The following is a 14,254-nucleotide window of genomic DNA, read 5'->3' as shown; positions in this document are numbered from 1 at the left end:
GTTTTTCCTCGATCAGCCACTAGTTTAAAAACAGGATTGTGTAGTTTTTAGAGCTCGGTTTGAGTTTAATTTTACATCAGAGGGCTGATTAAAAATAATATTTGGAAGATCCTGTCAGCTCAACTCAATATACTAATAAGATTTTTAGGATAAGAGACAAGGTGCTAATTTTCAAATCATTCAAAAACATATGACTAATTTTTTTATCTTATATTAAATTATCATGGTGACTCAGTTTGTTAAATATTACATAATTAGGTTGTACCAAGGTACAAAAAATAATTATTTTTACATCACAGGCATGAAAATGAATTCCATGTATTCAAAACAATTTTGAATTTTCTGAGTGAAATAATTAAAAGTGTAAATTTAAAAAAGACACATTTTTAGAATCCTAAATACTTATATTAAAATAATATAGACAACGTAGCAAATCAAATATGCACTTATTTACAACACAATTATTATAATACTTACACATTAATATTAATAATGAATTGCAGGATTTAGTTACAACACATTCAAATGCAAAAAAAAAAAAACGCTTTACGGATTTCCCTTAGGGAAAAGCAAATTGTTTATGAACATAGGAAGAAAAATTTTTAAAAATGTAATCAGAAAGTTTGCACAGTACAAGAGATAGCAGCGATCTTGTAAGTACCCAGTTGCATTTTGTTTTCACAAATATAAAATATTAAACATTTAACTAAACTAATACCACCAAGTTCTTGTAATTAAATTTCACAATATAAATATTACTACAGAATCAAAAGAAATATGACCACTTTTTAAAATAAAATAAAAATTATGGCAATAAATACAGAACAGTTGTACCATAATGAATATTACTGCTAAATGGAAGAGTTAAAATGATATTTTGAAAGTATAAAATAGTGTATTTTATTTTATCTTTAGGAACCCATGAGTCAAGCGTAATAGACACATCCCAAAAACATCTTGCAACTAGAACATAAGGCAGATGTTATTGAGATGGGTCACAAGTAGAACCTAATGGAAAGGGCGACCCTAAGCAGATAACTGGAGAGAGTGGCCAAAGTAAGAGAACACTGGAGAGTCACCTTTACAGAATTCTGGAGAATGTGGCTCAGTACAGAGAACTCTAATCAAGGTGGGCCATGTCAAACTCTGGAGACTATTGTTAGGTTGGCCTGAGTCAAAAAGCTCTTTAGACTGTGCCCAAAGACAGAGAACTCACATCAAGAGGGTGGCCCCTTGCAGAAAACTAGAGAATGTGGCCAAGGACAGAGAACTCAGGGGAGATGTAACTGGTAGCCGATACTCCAGCATCAGTGGCAGTAGATGGTGATGACTAGTTAAATCATTTGCGGCAGTTGGACTTAGTACCTCATATGGTAAAGCTGTAATTACTTCAAGGTAACAAGTACACACATACAGCAATTTAGCATCTTTATAACAAAATTTTTAATTTCCAATTAAATGTGAATTTTACTTTTATATAAATCATAGTACATATACATTTGTATGTCAAAAATGTTGCACTTGAGTTATAAAACGTGAGGCCAGAAAGTTATTAATTCAAAATTACCTCATAAATGTGTGAAGACACAAACTATTTTTGAAATGTGACCCTCCGCAATGGTAGGAGTTGTTTAGCATCCACGGCCGATTATAAGTTGTTCAATGGGTGTTCAAGCAATTTTGATGCTGATTTCAATGTTGAAAATACTTTAGGAATCAGATTAATTGGCACTGAGTAACGATAGTTTTACTATTAACAGTCCAAAATCAGTGAATGAGAAATTTCAAATTTACTTTCTAGATTTTTTAAACTAAGTTATACTGGCTTAAAAATTAAAAAAAAAAGATTTAAATGCTACAAAATCTAAAAAAAAGAATTTGATATTACTAAAATTAAGACATCTATAACATAGACCCATTCAAATCTTCAATTTAAGCTTAAAATAGCTCAAGGTGCAAAGCAATAGGTTTTATCATAGTAGGTAAAATGTATGAACAGAATGAGAAAAGCCAAAAACAAACAGTAAATGCTGAATTTAACTAAAAGTCTTATTACATAACTGCCTTGGTCACACTTGGTCTGCTCAAGGGAAATAAGCAGCAGTTAAATAATTGGAAGTATTCAAAACGTTTAAATTTAAATAAGACTTTTTTCCTGTTTTGGTTTTATTTGGTAAAAACCAATGGCCAAAATAGGATATATGTTCTTATATTTATCTAAAATTTGTACAGTATTTTGCTTGATCTGACAAAATTTAAAATTGATGAAACAGAAAAAGAAAACAGTAGAATAAAACAATTTGAGACCATGGAATGCATTTAATTTGTAATTTTAACTTCCCTAATAGAGCTCTGCCACTGAAAAAAGGTAAATTTACTTATGCTTCTATTAATAAAATTTCTAATTATGTGTAATGTAAGAACATTATGGAAGGAATGTTTAAAAATCTGAATCAGTTTCATTTGCTTTAAATAATAAAAAAAGGAAATAAATCAAATAAATTATTCAAATGTGTAAAAATTTGAATTTATAAATCCCCTAATTAAAAATAAAAAACTTAAGACTTACAATCATTAATCACAATATTTATTCATTGAAATTAATTTGCTTAAATGTTATGTTCAATTCTAAACTGCTTAACTTTATACTACAACGCATATAATTTACCAAAGAGAGAAACAATTCTCCAACCTTCTGGATAATTAACTCAAGAACTGTGTTGCACAACCATTTGTCAAATTTTTAAAAATCAGGGTATCTGAACTCCAGTTTTTACTTTTTCCCTTCATGGCAAACAACTTTTTTTTTTCAAAAATAGGAAGAAAAATGTTCGTTTTTTAAAATACACAGGACAGGTTTATCTTTTCTTTCTACTTTTCTTCCCTCGGTTCCCTGGTGTGGCAGCCGACTCCCCCACAATGACCTGCGCTCCCTGGAGCTCGTCTTGGGTGATGCCTGGGCTGTTGGCAAACTTTTGCTGGGCGTCCAAGAAAAACATCACATCCCTAAGCTGTTCCTGCAACTCTGCTATTTCCTGTGTGATGCATTGTGGTACTTCAGATATTGGCAAAAGCTTAACATAATTAGCTAGCAGTGTTTAAAGATATCACATGACCACAAAAATGAAAATAAAATAATAAAATTTTTAAATATCATACCTGATCTTTCTTGTCAGAAATCTGCTTTAGCCGTTCTTCCAGCATGGTTATCTTCCCCTGCCAGACCTGCTGATTCTCTAGGAGACTTTTGTTCATCTGACGTTCATCTTGTAAATCAGATGCCACTTTAGACGTACGAGCTGTTAACTGTAATAATTTTTTTAGTTAACATCATCAAACTAAACAATATTTTTAAATTCAAAATATAATAGACAAAAAAAAATTAAATTACAAAATGAGATTCAATTATTTCTGAACAGATATTTTATATATATTTAGGGTTCAATTTATAAATGAAAGTTGTTTTGACTTTGCGTCCAAAGTCATTGCAATAAAAAAAATTCAAAGTTCTGGTCACATGGGTCATTACAGTGTTCATCAAGAGCATCATGTTGGTCAATGTAGTCAGAAAGTAATAAGAATTGGGTTTTAAAACTCTTCTTCTTTAATGTAATCTTCTTTACTACTACCATATTTTATTTATTAACTCCAGTTCAATCTTTAGTTTTCACCCTTACTTTTAAACCTTTTACTTTGACCATCTGAGAGTAAGGCAAGCACACTACAATCTACCCGGAGAGTTTAAAAACAGAAGATTTTTGTGTGGTAAATTTAAAAAGGTTTAAATAAAAATAGTCTACTGCCTATCAAACATTCTTGGATGAAGAGTAGATATGAAAACATCCAGAACGACATGGAGACTGAAGTGTGAATCAATGGGTCAAAGTTCACATAACATGCAGTACTTGACAAGTAATATTTAATCAAACAACAATGTTAGATATGTTGTTTGATCCCCCCCACCATCAAATGTTACAATACAATTAAGAATGAAAAACAAGATAAAGATTGAACACATAATGACGCACCTGTGCCACTTTCTTCTCCAAGCTAAATTTCTCTTTGCTGACTTCAGATAATTTACATTCAGTTTTCTCTCTCTCCAGTCTCTCTTTCTCTAACCGATCAGTTGACTCTTTCAGCTGAAATTACAACAGACAATTTGCCGTATTTTTAAATTTCTCTTGCTGGATTAGGTAAAAATTTCGTGAACATTATTAAAAGATTGTGTTCTAACTAGGTTGTAAACTAAAACGGCCTTAGTATTAAATAACAGATTCAATTAAGACCTTTTGCCAGAAAAATTATCTTTCTTTTCTTTTTCTTGCCTCACACCCCCTTTAAAATACTGCATCCTTGCTGAGAGATTCAGGCCATCAAGTAGTTATTTTAACTGCGACTTGAGTCAGTATTTACCTTAGTCTCCACATCTTTTACAGCCTCCTGTATTTGCTCCATGAAATACAGTCTCTGTGACTCTAACTGGGTGGTGAGCAGATAGGTGTACTGAAAGTATAACAGTAGAGTTATAACATGTGTACTGAGAGTATAACAGTAAAGTTAAAACATGTGTACTGAAAGTATAACAGTAAAGTTATAACATGTGTACTGAAAGTATAACAGTAAAGTTATAACATGTGTACTGAAAGTATAACAGTAAAGTTATAACAGGTAGGTGTACTGAAAGGTGTACAGTAAAGATATAACATAGATGCATTGTAGGTAAAGAAATAACTGTACTAAAAGTATGACAGTAAAGAAATAAATGAACAGAAAGTATAACAGTAAAGAAATAAGTGTATGAAAATTAAACCAGTAAAGAAATAAGTGTACTAAAAGTATAACAGTATAGCTGGTAGGATCTAAATAGTGTTGACTTATTTCTTTATAAAGTTCATATAATTATGATTTATTTAGAATGAAAATGAAAACAATGCCTGACCTCAAGTGTGATTGAGTCTAGTTTCTCCTCCTGGATCTCGTTACCACCTTCATCAACTTCAACCAGCTTCCCATCAGACTTGTTCTGGGCAAGACGATGCACGTAATTATCCCCAGCGTAATCCCAAACACGGTTGGTTCCCAGCTGCATAGCGTACGTGTGGTTTGTGTCTTGGAAATGCCTGGTAAAATTTATAAATTAATAGATTTAATTTTTGGTTTAATTAACAAAAAAGACTGTCACTTTCTTAGATTTTCATGTGCACCAAATTGTAGTATTAGTTAAATTTTCGTGCAGACGACACAGCAAAGAGTTTATCCAATTTTCATTCACTGGGGTATTTATTACATTTTCATCTGTAAATTTGGATCATTATAAAAAATTTTTTGCATTCCTGAACATTCTAATTTTTTTTAATTAGAAAAAATATATGAGCTAAAATATATTTTGTGAGGCTAATCCTCCCCTGAAAAAAATCCCAAGGAAAATTTTTAAAAATTTAAATGAGATTGAAGAATTGATATTGAATGGTGGATGTAATAAAATACAACTCTTTAAGGATAGAAAATTAAAAACTTGAGGAATACTTACAAATTAAATGCCTTGCGACATAAAAGAAAGTTACATTTCTCTGACTCAAGTTTACTTTAACCCATGTTCCTTTACATTAAGTGTTGATATGTGGGAGGCTATCACAATGTAATAAGACAAATGCACTTACTTGTAGGCGTGCTGATCCACATATCGACCACAGCCCACATTGCCACATATGAGACAGATCCACAAGCTCTGAAACAAGAACAAATTTACAGTAAACTTTTACAATCAACTTTTACAATCAACTTTTACAGTCAAGTTTTAGTCAAGTTTTACAGTCAAGTTTTACAGTCAAGTTTTACAGTCAAGTTTTACAGTTAACTTTTACAGTCAACTTTTACAGTCAACTTTTACAGTCAAGTTTTACACTAGGAATATGCAAAGCCTGGTCATGAGGAGAATAATTATTTTAATGCATGCTTATGTTTACAATTTTTTAAAAACAAGCTCTTAATACTAAATGTTATCAAGCACTTTTTCAGGACACAATTATAAACCACACTACTATCACATGATGTATTTAAGAAAATAACTAGAAAATCAGAATATACTGCTCAGTTTGGTACACTGGTAAAGTGCAAGATTAAAGCTACAATGGACCCTGGTTTGAGTCCTGGTAATATTCAGAAATTTGGGCATGAGTCTATAGAAGATCAGTCTAAGCACCTTTTACAACTGATAATAATCCAGAGAGCCATGAATCTTGTCAAAGCATAGTTATATGTACTTGGTTACCACACAAACATTTCCTACTTCATCTTCCTTTCTATTTTCTTAAAGATATTTATACAAAAGGATTTACAAATAAAAGCTGTTTCTCGTTCATCACCCAAGGGGTCAAGTAGAATGAAACCACTAACATACCTCATGAGAACCACACTGCATGCAGCGCTGGTCAGCTACAGCCTCTGGGGTTTGACAGTATCTACACACAGGACAGCTGGGACAGATAAAAAATAATGCTGTCATTAGGTGAGTGTGTATGTGTGTGGGGGGGGGGGGTAATCAAATACTGTTTTGATTCTTAAAAAAAAAGGTCATTTAGATACTTTTGCAAGTAGTGTCGTTTTAACAGGTAATAAAACAACTTACCTAGTATCTCCCCACTGTGCTAGACAATGTGTGTGGAACGCATGATTACATAATACTGTGAGGATTCCATCTACAGATTCTTCCTGTTTGTGGTATTTTTAAAAAAAATGTAATATTGAACTATTTCAGCTTATTCACAGTGGGAGGTTTACATTTACAACATATATTTTTTCCATTAAAAAATATGTATGAGGAATAAAATGATTTTAAATTAAAATATATTATCTTGTTTATTCTGATGAAATCAAGAATTCAAAACATTAATTACTTTCCTAGAGATTTAAAAAAATTTAATTGGATATTTTATAAATCAACTTCATTTGCAGAAACCTGAATAAGTCTATGGTTCTATTGTCTTGTAAAATAAAGATATTAGCTGCTAGATTCAAGCCTTAGCTAAATATCAACTAAAAAAAAGTTTCTTACCATTCTTTCTAGACAAACTGGACAGTTGGGTAACTCTGTCATATCCAAGAGAGGTAAGCTTCCTCCCTAAATGATAATTCAATTAATGGTTATTTTATTAAAATAGATCAGAAGATTAAACAATTCAACTCTGATTTTAATTAAATGAAAACACCGCTGTACATGAAAGTACAATAATATTGGAAGATATATTTACAACTGAATTTAAGTATAACTACAATAATATTCAAATAAATTACTCAAGGTTTCAGTCACTAACTTAGCATCTATGAAAAATCTTAAACATAAGTGAGTTCTTTTTTTAATAATCTTGTAAAGTAAAGTTCCCTTTTCAAACCTAACGGTCTATGGGGCAAGTGAAGTAGAGTTAACTTGTTTCTTTACAAGGGACGGAGTGGTCTAGCAGTAGAGAGCTGGACTGCTAACCGTAAGTATCGAGTTCGAATCCCGGTTCAAGTCAGTAGACCGTCCCTGAGTCCACCCAACTCAAGTTAGGGAAAGTAAAGGCGACTGGGCATAGTGCTGACCACACTATCTCTTCATATGCCGAGGTCACAGAAACAATAATCTTGTAAAGCCCACATATTTTATAAAGTAGATGGCCACAAAATTAATTAGTGATTATTTAGACAAAGCACAACTAACCTCAGTTTCATTGACGACTTCAATTTTTGCCACATACACCAGATGACAGATATCAGGCTCTATAGAGTTGAAGGGCCGGTTGTTGAAGTATGTGTAGAAGTTATCTGCTGATGTCTTTATAAAAAGAAAAAAAAATGGGTTGGATACATTATAAAAACTCCCTTATGGTAAAACACTGAAGGATCAATTTTCAGTATTTTAAAGTTATATTAGCATTGAGTGTTCTTACTTTAAATATTCATGCTTTTATATTGGTATTAAGTTCAATTACTTTTGGCTTTGGCATTATTAAGATCTTATTTTTTAAGCCTTTTGATATTCTTGTATTTTAACTCTTTATTCTTAGTCTTCTCATGTTGTAATTACATAGTATTCAGGGTTTATGTGTATTGTCAGTCTGTAATAATAATGTTATGTTCTGGTAAATGTTTAGCTTATAACTGAGTATAGGGAGAAAGGAGAAAGTACCTGATCTTTGAACTTTATCAACAGCATGTACTGGTTGGGGATGGCATCCCTCAGCACCTGCATGTAGTTCACACAGTCCCTGATGGAACAGAGAATATAAAATGTTTAAAGTGTGCTTGTTTCATGTTTATCAATACTGTGTATGGGTTGGGGATTGCATGTTTAAAGTGTGCTTTCTTCACATCTATTAGCAAAGATTGGTCCAAAGAGCAGATCTTCTTCTTCTTCGTTCTTAATTTTTAGTGTTGGAAGGGATCGAGCCTTATCTGCCAGAGGGTTTTTAACTCGAGACTTTTTTCGAATTTATCAACCATGAGCTTTTGCCGACTCGACCATGCTTCCATCACAATTAAGGATTACGTGTCAACTGGTTATGCGCCATTGAGGCCATTGACTCCGATTTCAGCCTGCTTTTCTTTTTGGATTTGCTTCCATAGCCTTTGTCCAACCAAGAACAAACTACAAAGCAGCAGTTGTTTGATTTTGGAGTTGTCTCTCCTAAAAGAGTGGCTGTCCCCAGCTAACGAGCCTCATCTGCCTGAGGGTTCGAACACGAGACTTTTCGGTTTAGCAACCATGAGCTTTTACCGACTCAACCACGCCGACCCCTCAAAGAGCAGATGAAGTTTAATGCATCTACTTCTTCGACTTGATTAAAAAAACTCCAGCGCGGGAATTAAACATATGGAACACAGCGAAAATGGATGTTATGTAGTGTGTTTTGATTCTAAGGATACATAGTTTAATACAGTAATTAATCATCAAGTAGGTCAGAATGCTGGTTGAATTTTTCCTGATGTATACATGTGAGACAAGGCAGGCAGCCTGAGGTCAAACAAAACTCACCCCATTGGGGCAATAAACTTGATCAGATCATGAATGGTGTATGAAGCTGGCACTCCCATCATGCACAGCATTTCACTACGGGTGACATCCTTGTCTAAAGTTGTCATTTGGCTGTGGAAGGTTTAAAGATGCAGCTAGTGTAAATTTTATGTATAAATATATATATATATACATACACACACAAACACACATATATATATATGTATATATATATATATATATATATTTATATATATATATATATATATAAAATTTACCTCTAACATATTCAAACATTTTCATTTTAAAAAATACACCGCATTTAATTAACACATGCGACTCAAACTACTCTGAAACAAAAGGTCCCTAAACAGAAAATTAAATCTATCTTAAATCAAGTCTTAGCTCTTTCAAAGACACACCCACTTTTACAACAACAAAACAAAGACACACCTGTCCTTGTATATGTGAAGTATCCCATTGGTCAACTCCACTGAAGGGTTGCCGCTGTAGAAGCGCACAGTGCCCAGCATTTTGTTGGTGGGACTGTGGCTTTTGGGACGGTGACCTGTGATATGCGAGCCCGATGACCTGTCCTCTGACTCAGACTTGGTCTTTCTCTCACGATGAGCAACTTGAAACTTTTCTTCTCCATCCTCCAGAAAAAAAATTAAAAATAAATATGCTGTGAATAATAAGACTTTAAAAATTTTACAATAAAAAGAATTGTTCATGCCATTCTACATTTTAATACATTAAAAAACAACAAAAAAAGTCTTATTATAATTGCAATGAATAATTTTTTTTAAATTTATTAATTTATTGCCTAATCAAAAAGTGTTACAAGTACTAATAATTATTGGGATGGCATAATCAAATAGAGGAGCTTTTGGCTGCTAGACTGAAGGTCTCAAGTTAGGATCTCAGTTTGGACTTGGGACTGCTGGACGTCCCTGAGTCCACCCAGTTCTGATGGATACCTGAGTTACTTTGGGGAAAGTAAACACAGAGATCAAGAAACACATGAACTCTACTTCATCTGCCTAATGGATCCCTAGGTCTATGAGGAACTTTGCTTAGTACTAATTTAGTGAACATATGTCCTTATACAGTTACCACATAAAAAATTCAGATCCAATGACCAAAAATTAGAATAATATTTGTACATCTACCATATATATAATTACTAAGTGACAATAGAAACAAAACAACCCTTGTGCCACATACCTCTACATCATCATCTCCACTAGCACTATGCCTCTTTTCTCCTCGACTAGTTGATGGCTCCTGCTCAAGTATATTGACTAAAGACACATCTGAATCTTCCGACATGATCAAGGCTTCAAGTTCTTATTTAAAAAAAAAAAAAAGTTGAATAAAACCATTGCAAATTGAAAGACATCTCATTTAAGTTTCAATATAATTTCTTTAAACAGTAAAAAAATGAAGATTCTAACTGGAACTGAATGAATGAGTTAAATGCTCTTTTTTTATATTTGAATCTATGAAACAAATCTTACTCTAGAGTATTAAGCACCATTTTTCAATACATTTCTTTTCAATCACTTCTTTGTTACTTAATTTAAAAGCTCAAATAAAAGCACTTTATATTATCTGTGTGCTAGGGGTTTAGTCAATATTATTAATTCTCTCTTAAATCAATTTACTATGTTATTTGATATACAAGTTTAAAAGAAAAGAGCCACTAGGTATTAGATGGTTAATCTCAATTAAGTTTTTTCAATACCTTTCTCTTCTATGAGCTCTATGTGAATCTCTCTAAACACACGCCTCCCTCTGCAAGTTAAATTATCCGCAGGTGTTTTCTCTGTCACATCCGAGCAGCCAACAGTGAGAGCGGAACTTTCTGAAGATAACTCTGATTCCAGTGAAGAAATCTGGAATGGGCTGTCACTGGAACTAGAATGTCTCTCGCGCCTTTCTGACAGAGTGAGGTGGGGGTGGGTTTTGTCCCTTTTACTGGTTTCTGCTTGGATGGTCTTGTGTGGTGGCTGGTGATCTACAGCTGTTGATAAGCCCCTGGCAACCGATGCATAAGTTTTGGTTTCTAGCTTGGTGAACTGGTTCTGGCCTCTAGCTTTAGCTAAATTTTCAAAAGTAATAAAATACAGTTAAAATAGTGTTATCTTTGTAAGCCAGTATTGAAATTTAATAAACACAATTAGATTTTGATGTCAAATTTTAAGTTTTAATTAAATGAAGAATTTAAAATGATGCACATTATGTTTTGGTTTCTAGTTTGGTAAACTGGTTCTGGCCTCTTGCTTTAGCTACATTTTCAAAAGTAATAAAACATACTTAAATTAATGTTATCTTTGTAAGTCAGTAAGATGTATTGAAATTTTTTTAAATAATTAGATTTTGATGTCTAATTTTAAGTTTTAATTAAATTAAGAATTTTATATAACAATTAATTTTATGTTCAATGGCCCTGGAATACAGTATCTAAAAAAGTGTATTTTTTTCTGCCTGCATCACCGTTAAGAGCAGAGGGAGGATTACAACAGTACAATGCGCAAAAAAAACTTGGATTAGATACAGACCATGATTGCGTTCAAACTTATATAAATATTCTCTTAAAAGAATTTAAAACAAAAAAAAATACACATGAAATTTTCTAAGCTTAGAAGACCTAAATACCTGAATAAGTTTTGAAAAACTTTAAATCTGGGGCATCGCTTGGAAGCTCAAGCCTTAGAGTCAGCAGTGAAATCAACATTTGACCTGTGTACAATAAATAGTCGTACTTTAAAATTAAAACAAAAAGATGATGGTGGGTGAAGATTTCTTTTAAATACAGAGTAACAAAATTATGGAAGGTTAGCCAGAAAACAGCATTTGATTCCAGTTATTGTCAGTTGATAAATTTACATTTTGCACAATAATTTTAGGATTACGTTTAAATCAGATTTAAAGTTAATTAAGGTTAAGGGTACTAGTTCACTATTACAGATGAAACTTGGTTGAAAATGATATTAAATTTGTTGAAAAATTATGGTTGGGTTAGGTTTAGGGTAGTGTTTATGATCAGCTGGTCAGTAATAGGAGTATCTAGTAAGACAGGTAAGAGTAACTGGTTTAGTAGAAATGCTCCTGTATTATTTGTAATGGTCGAAATTATACAAATAACTTATTTGATAAGTCAGAAAATAAATGTTTACTTAGTTACTCAAGTTTGAAACAAAAAAAGTGTACCTCATTTAATGAATTACAGACTGCACTGAATGAATAAAGTTCTGAAATAGGGAAAAAATACAATACAGGTTATTACTATATAAAACATTAAATTAATATAATCAATATGCAAAAAATATCATATATCTACTTCATATGCCCCATGGAACGTAAGGTTAAAAAAAATACTTTACTTTTTTTTTTTTGGTAAATTAACTCTAGCTAATTTTAGAATTACACACATAGGTTAATTAAAAGCCTCAGGGTTCACTTGTATATTATATCCACATCACTTTGGATGAGCATTTTCCTCTAAGTACAAGCAGGTTAAAAGTGTTAAAAATAATGAGTTTATGAAGCGCTTCAAATTTATTGTTGATTCAATTATTTAAGAATTAGGTGGATTTGATGTGATCATAATCTTGTTTCTTTTAGATCAAATTTCAAGCATTAAATTACAAAAATTACAAGTCAATCTTGCTTTACAAGTGTTTTATTTCAAGAAAAAAATATCTTGTGCAAACAAATTTACTAAACCAACTTAATTTTTATTTTTTAAGTGATGGTATGCATAAAGTATCGGCTGCTGATTATGGAAACCATTCTAAAAATTTACATTTGGGTTAGAATTTCTTTGATTTAAAACTAAGAATTTTTAGAAAGTGTCATTCGCCAACAAATAAACAAAATAATTAGGTCAAAATACGATCAAACAATACTTGATTGATGAACCTAAAATATGCACAACCTATTTTGGTTACTAAAATTTACAGATTAGGCCTGCCATGAAACCATTAGTTGTAGCTTAGGTTTTAACTTTTATTTTAGTGTATTAGCTGCCAAGAACTTCTTCTTCATTCTTAATTGAAATGTTGAACAAACTACAAGACAGCAGTTGTTTAATTTTGGAGTTTTCTCTCCTAGTAGATAGGTTGCTTTATTTCCCAAACTATGAGCCAGGGGGTTTGAACTCAGGGCTTTTCTGTCTGATGACACTGTACCATCAAACTTAATGAAAATAAATCTGTCCCCTTTTTAGTAATGTGCTTCTAGATCTACTAATGTCCCCCGATGTTGTGTACCAAACAGCCTAGAATCTAGAATAGGCCAGCTAAATTACATGGGACAGCATGGTCACATACTTGACTGCTGGCCCTAAAACCACAAGTTTGGATCTCAGTCTGGACTTGTGACTGTAGGACATCACTAAGTCCACCCAGCTCTGACTCACGTTAGGGAAAGTAAAGGCAGCTGGGCAAAGTGTTGACGTAAAAAAAAATTCAAACTCTACTTCATCTGCCCTATGGATGGATTGTTTAGTCTGAAATGGGAATTTTCAGATAAATTGTTTAAAATAGCACGGCCTATTAATTTTGGCCCTAATAATAAAAAACAAATGAGCCCAGCTACTCATAACCCTAATTAAAACAGAATAAAATCTTACATGAAGCATTAATTTTGATTTGCCGTCCACAGGTGAATAACATTTATAACTTTACACTTAGGTTACACCGTTTCAGTGAAGACTTTAGGTAATGCAGTGCTTTTTAACAACTGACTGAATTTCACTGAAGATTTCAAGAAACTGTCCCAGCAAAAGAAGGCAAAATCAATTTTTTTTTTAAATTGGACTGTTGTAAACTAACCTAATAATCTTATCAATCGTATTTTCTATTTTCTGGTTTAGTTAGCTACTTTCATTTTAACTGCAAGCATTCTAGAATCTAGATCTAGAATCTATTTATAATATTTATTCATCACTTTTTTTTTTTTTTACTTTTTTTTTTTATACACAACTAAGAACTGTTTACAGATGAAATTTATGTACACTTTGTACTGCAGCTTCCGGATTGATTTATCATTTATATTTTCTAGAAAATTTTGCTGAAAAGTTTATATCGCTTAAAATTATTTTTTAAAACATAATTAAAAATAAATAGGGCCTAATATTGAATAATTTTAATAAACTCATCAATAATATAGGGATTTTTTTATAATGATACTCAAAAAACAACGAATGGGAGGGTAGACGAGTAAGCATGTGGGTCTTTGGGAGAAATGCCC

At 32.2% G+C, this 14,254-nt stretch overlaps 1 protein-coding gene across 1 annotated transcript; it reads right to left on the bottom strand.

Annotated features, from left to right (window-relative positions):
* Positions 1–14,024, bottom strand: LOC131957293 (BRCA1-associated protein). The gene is made up of 18 exons (XM_059322016.1): positions 13,635–14,024; positions 12,212–12,252; positions 11,657–11,740; positions 10,743–11,099; positions 10,223–10,344; positions 9,449–9,651; positions 9,017–9,127; positions 8,171–8,249; positions 7,703–7,816; positions 7,058–7,123; positions 6,632–6,714; positions 6,404–6,479; positions 5,664–5,731; positions 4,943–5,123; positions 4,417–4,506; positions 4,029–4,142; positions 3,160–3,306; positions 1–3,035 (listed from the first exon to the last, which is right to left on the bottom strand). The coding sequence occupies exons 3-18, from the start codon at positions 11,733–11,735 to the stop codon at positions 2,859–2,861; spliced, it is 2,067 nt and encodes a 688-aa protein (XP_059177999.1). The 5' UTR covers positions 11,736–11,740; positions 12,212–12,252; positions 13,635–14,024; the 3' UTR covers positions 1–2,858.
* Positions 14,025–14,254: the final 230 nt, after the last annotated feature.

This window comes from Physella acuta, unplaced genomic scaffold, assembly GCF_028476545.2.
Source record: "Physella acuta isolate Inbredline_101_S28 unplaced genomic scaffold, ASM2847654v3 ptg001231l, whole genome shotgun sequence".
Taxonomy (NCBI): domain Eukaryota; kingdom Metazoa; phylum Mollusca; class Gastropoda; family Physidae; genus Physella; species Physella acuta.
The sequence above is the reverse complement of the archived record's forward strand: the minus strand, read 5'-3'. Positions and strand labels throughout refer to the sequence as shown.

Excerpts from the sequence above, each read along its gene's own strand:
- LOC131957293 (XM_059322016.1), bottom strand. The coding sequence starts at position 11,735 with ATGTTGATTTCACTGCTGACTCTAAGGCTTGAGCTTCCAAGCGATGCC. Across the intron at positions 9,128-9,448 it reads CTTCACATATACAAGGACAG|CCAAATGACAACTTTAGACA; the intron begins GTGTGTCTTTGT and ends AACCTTCCACAG. Across the intron at positions 7,817-8,170 it reads TGATAAAGTTCAAAGATCAG|ACATCAGCAGATAACTTCTA; the intron begins GTACTTTCTCCT and ends CTTTTTATAAAG.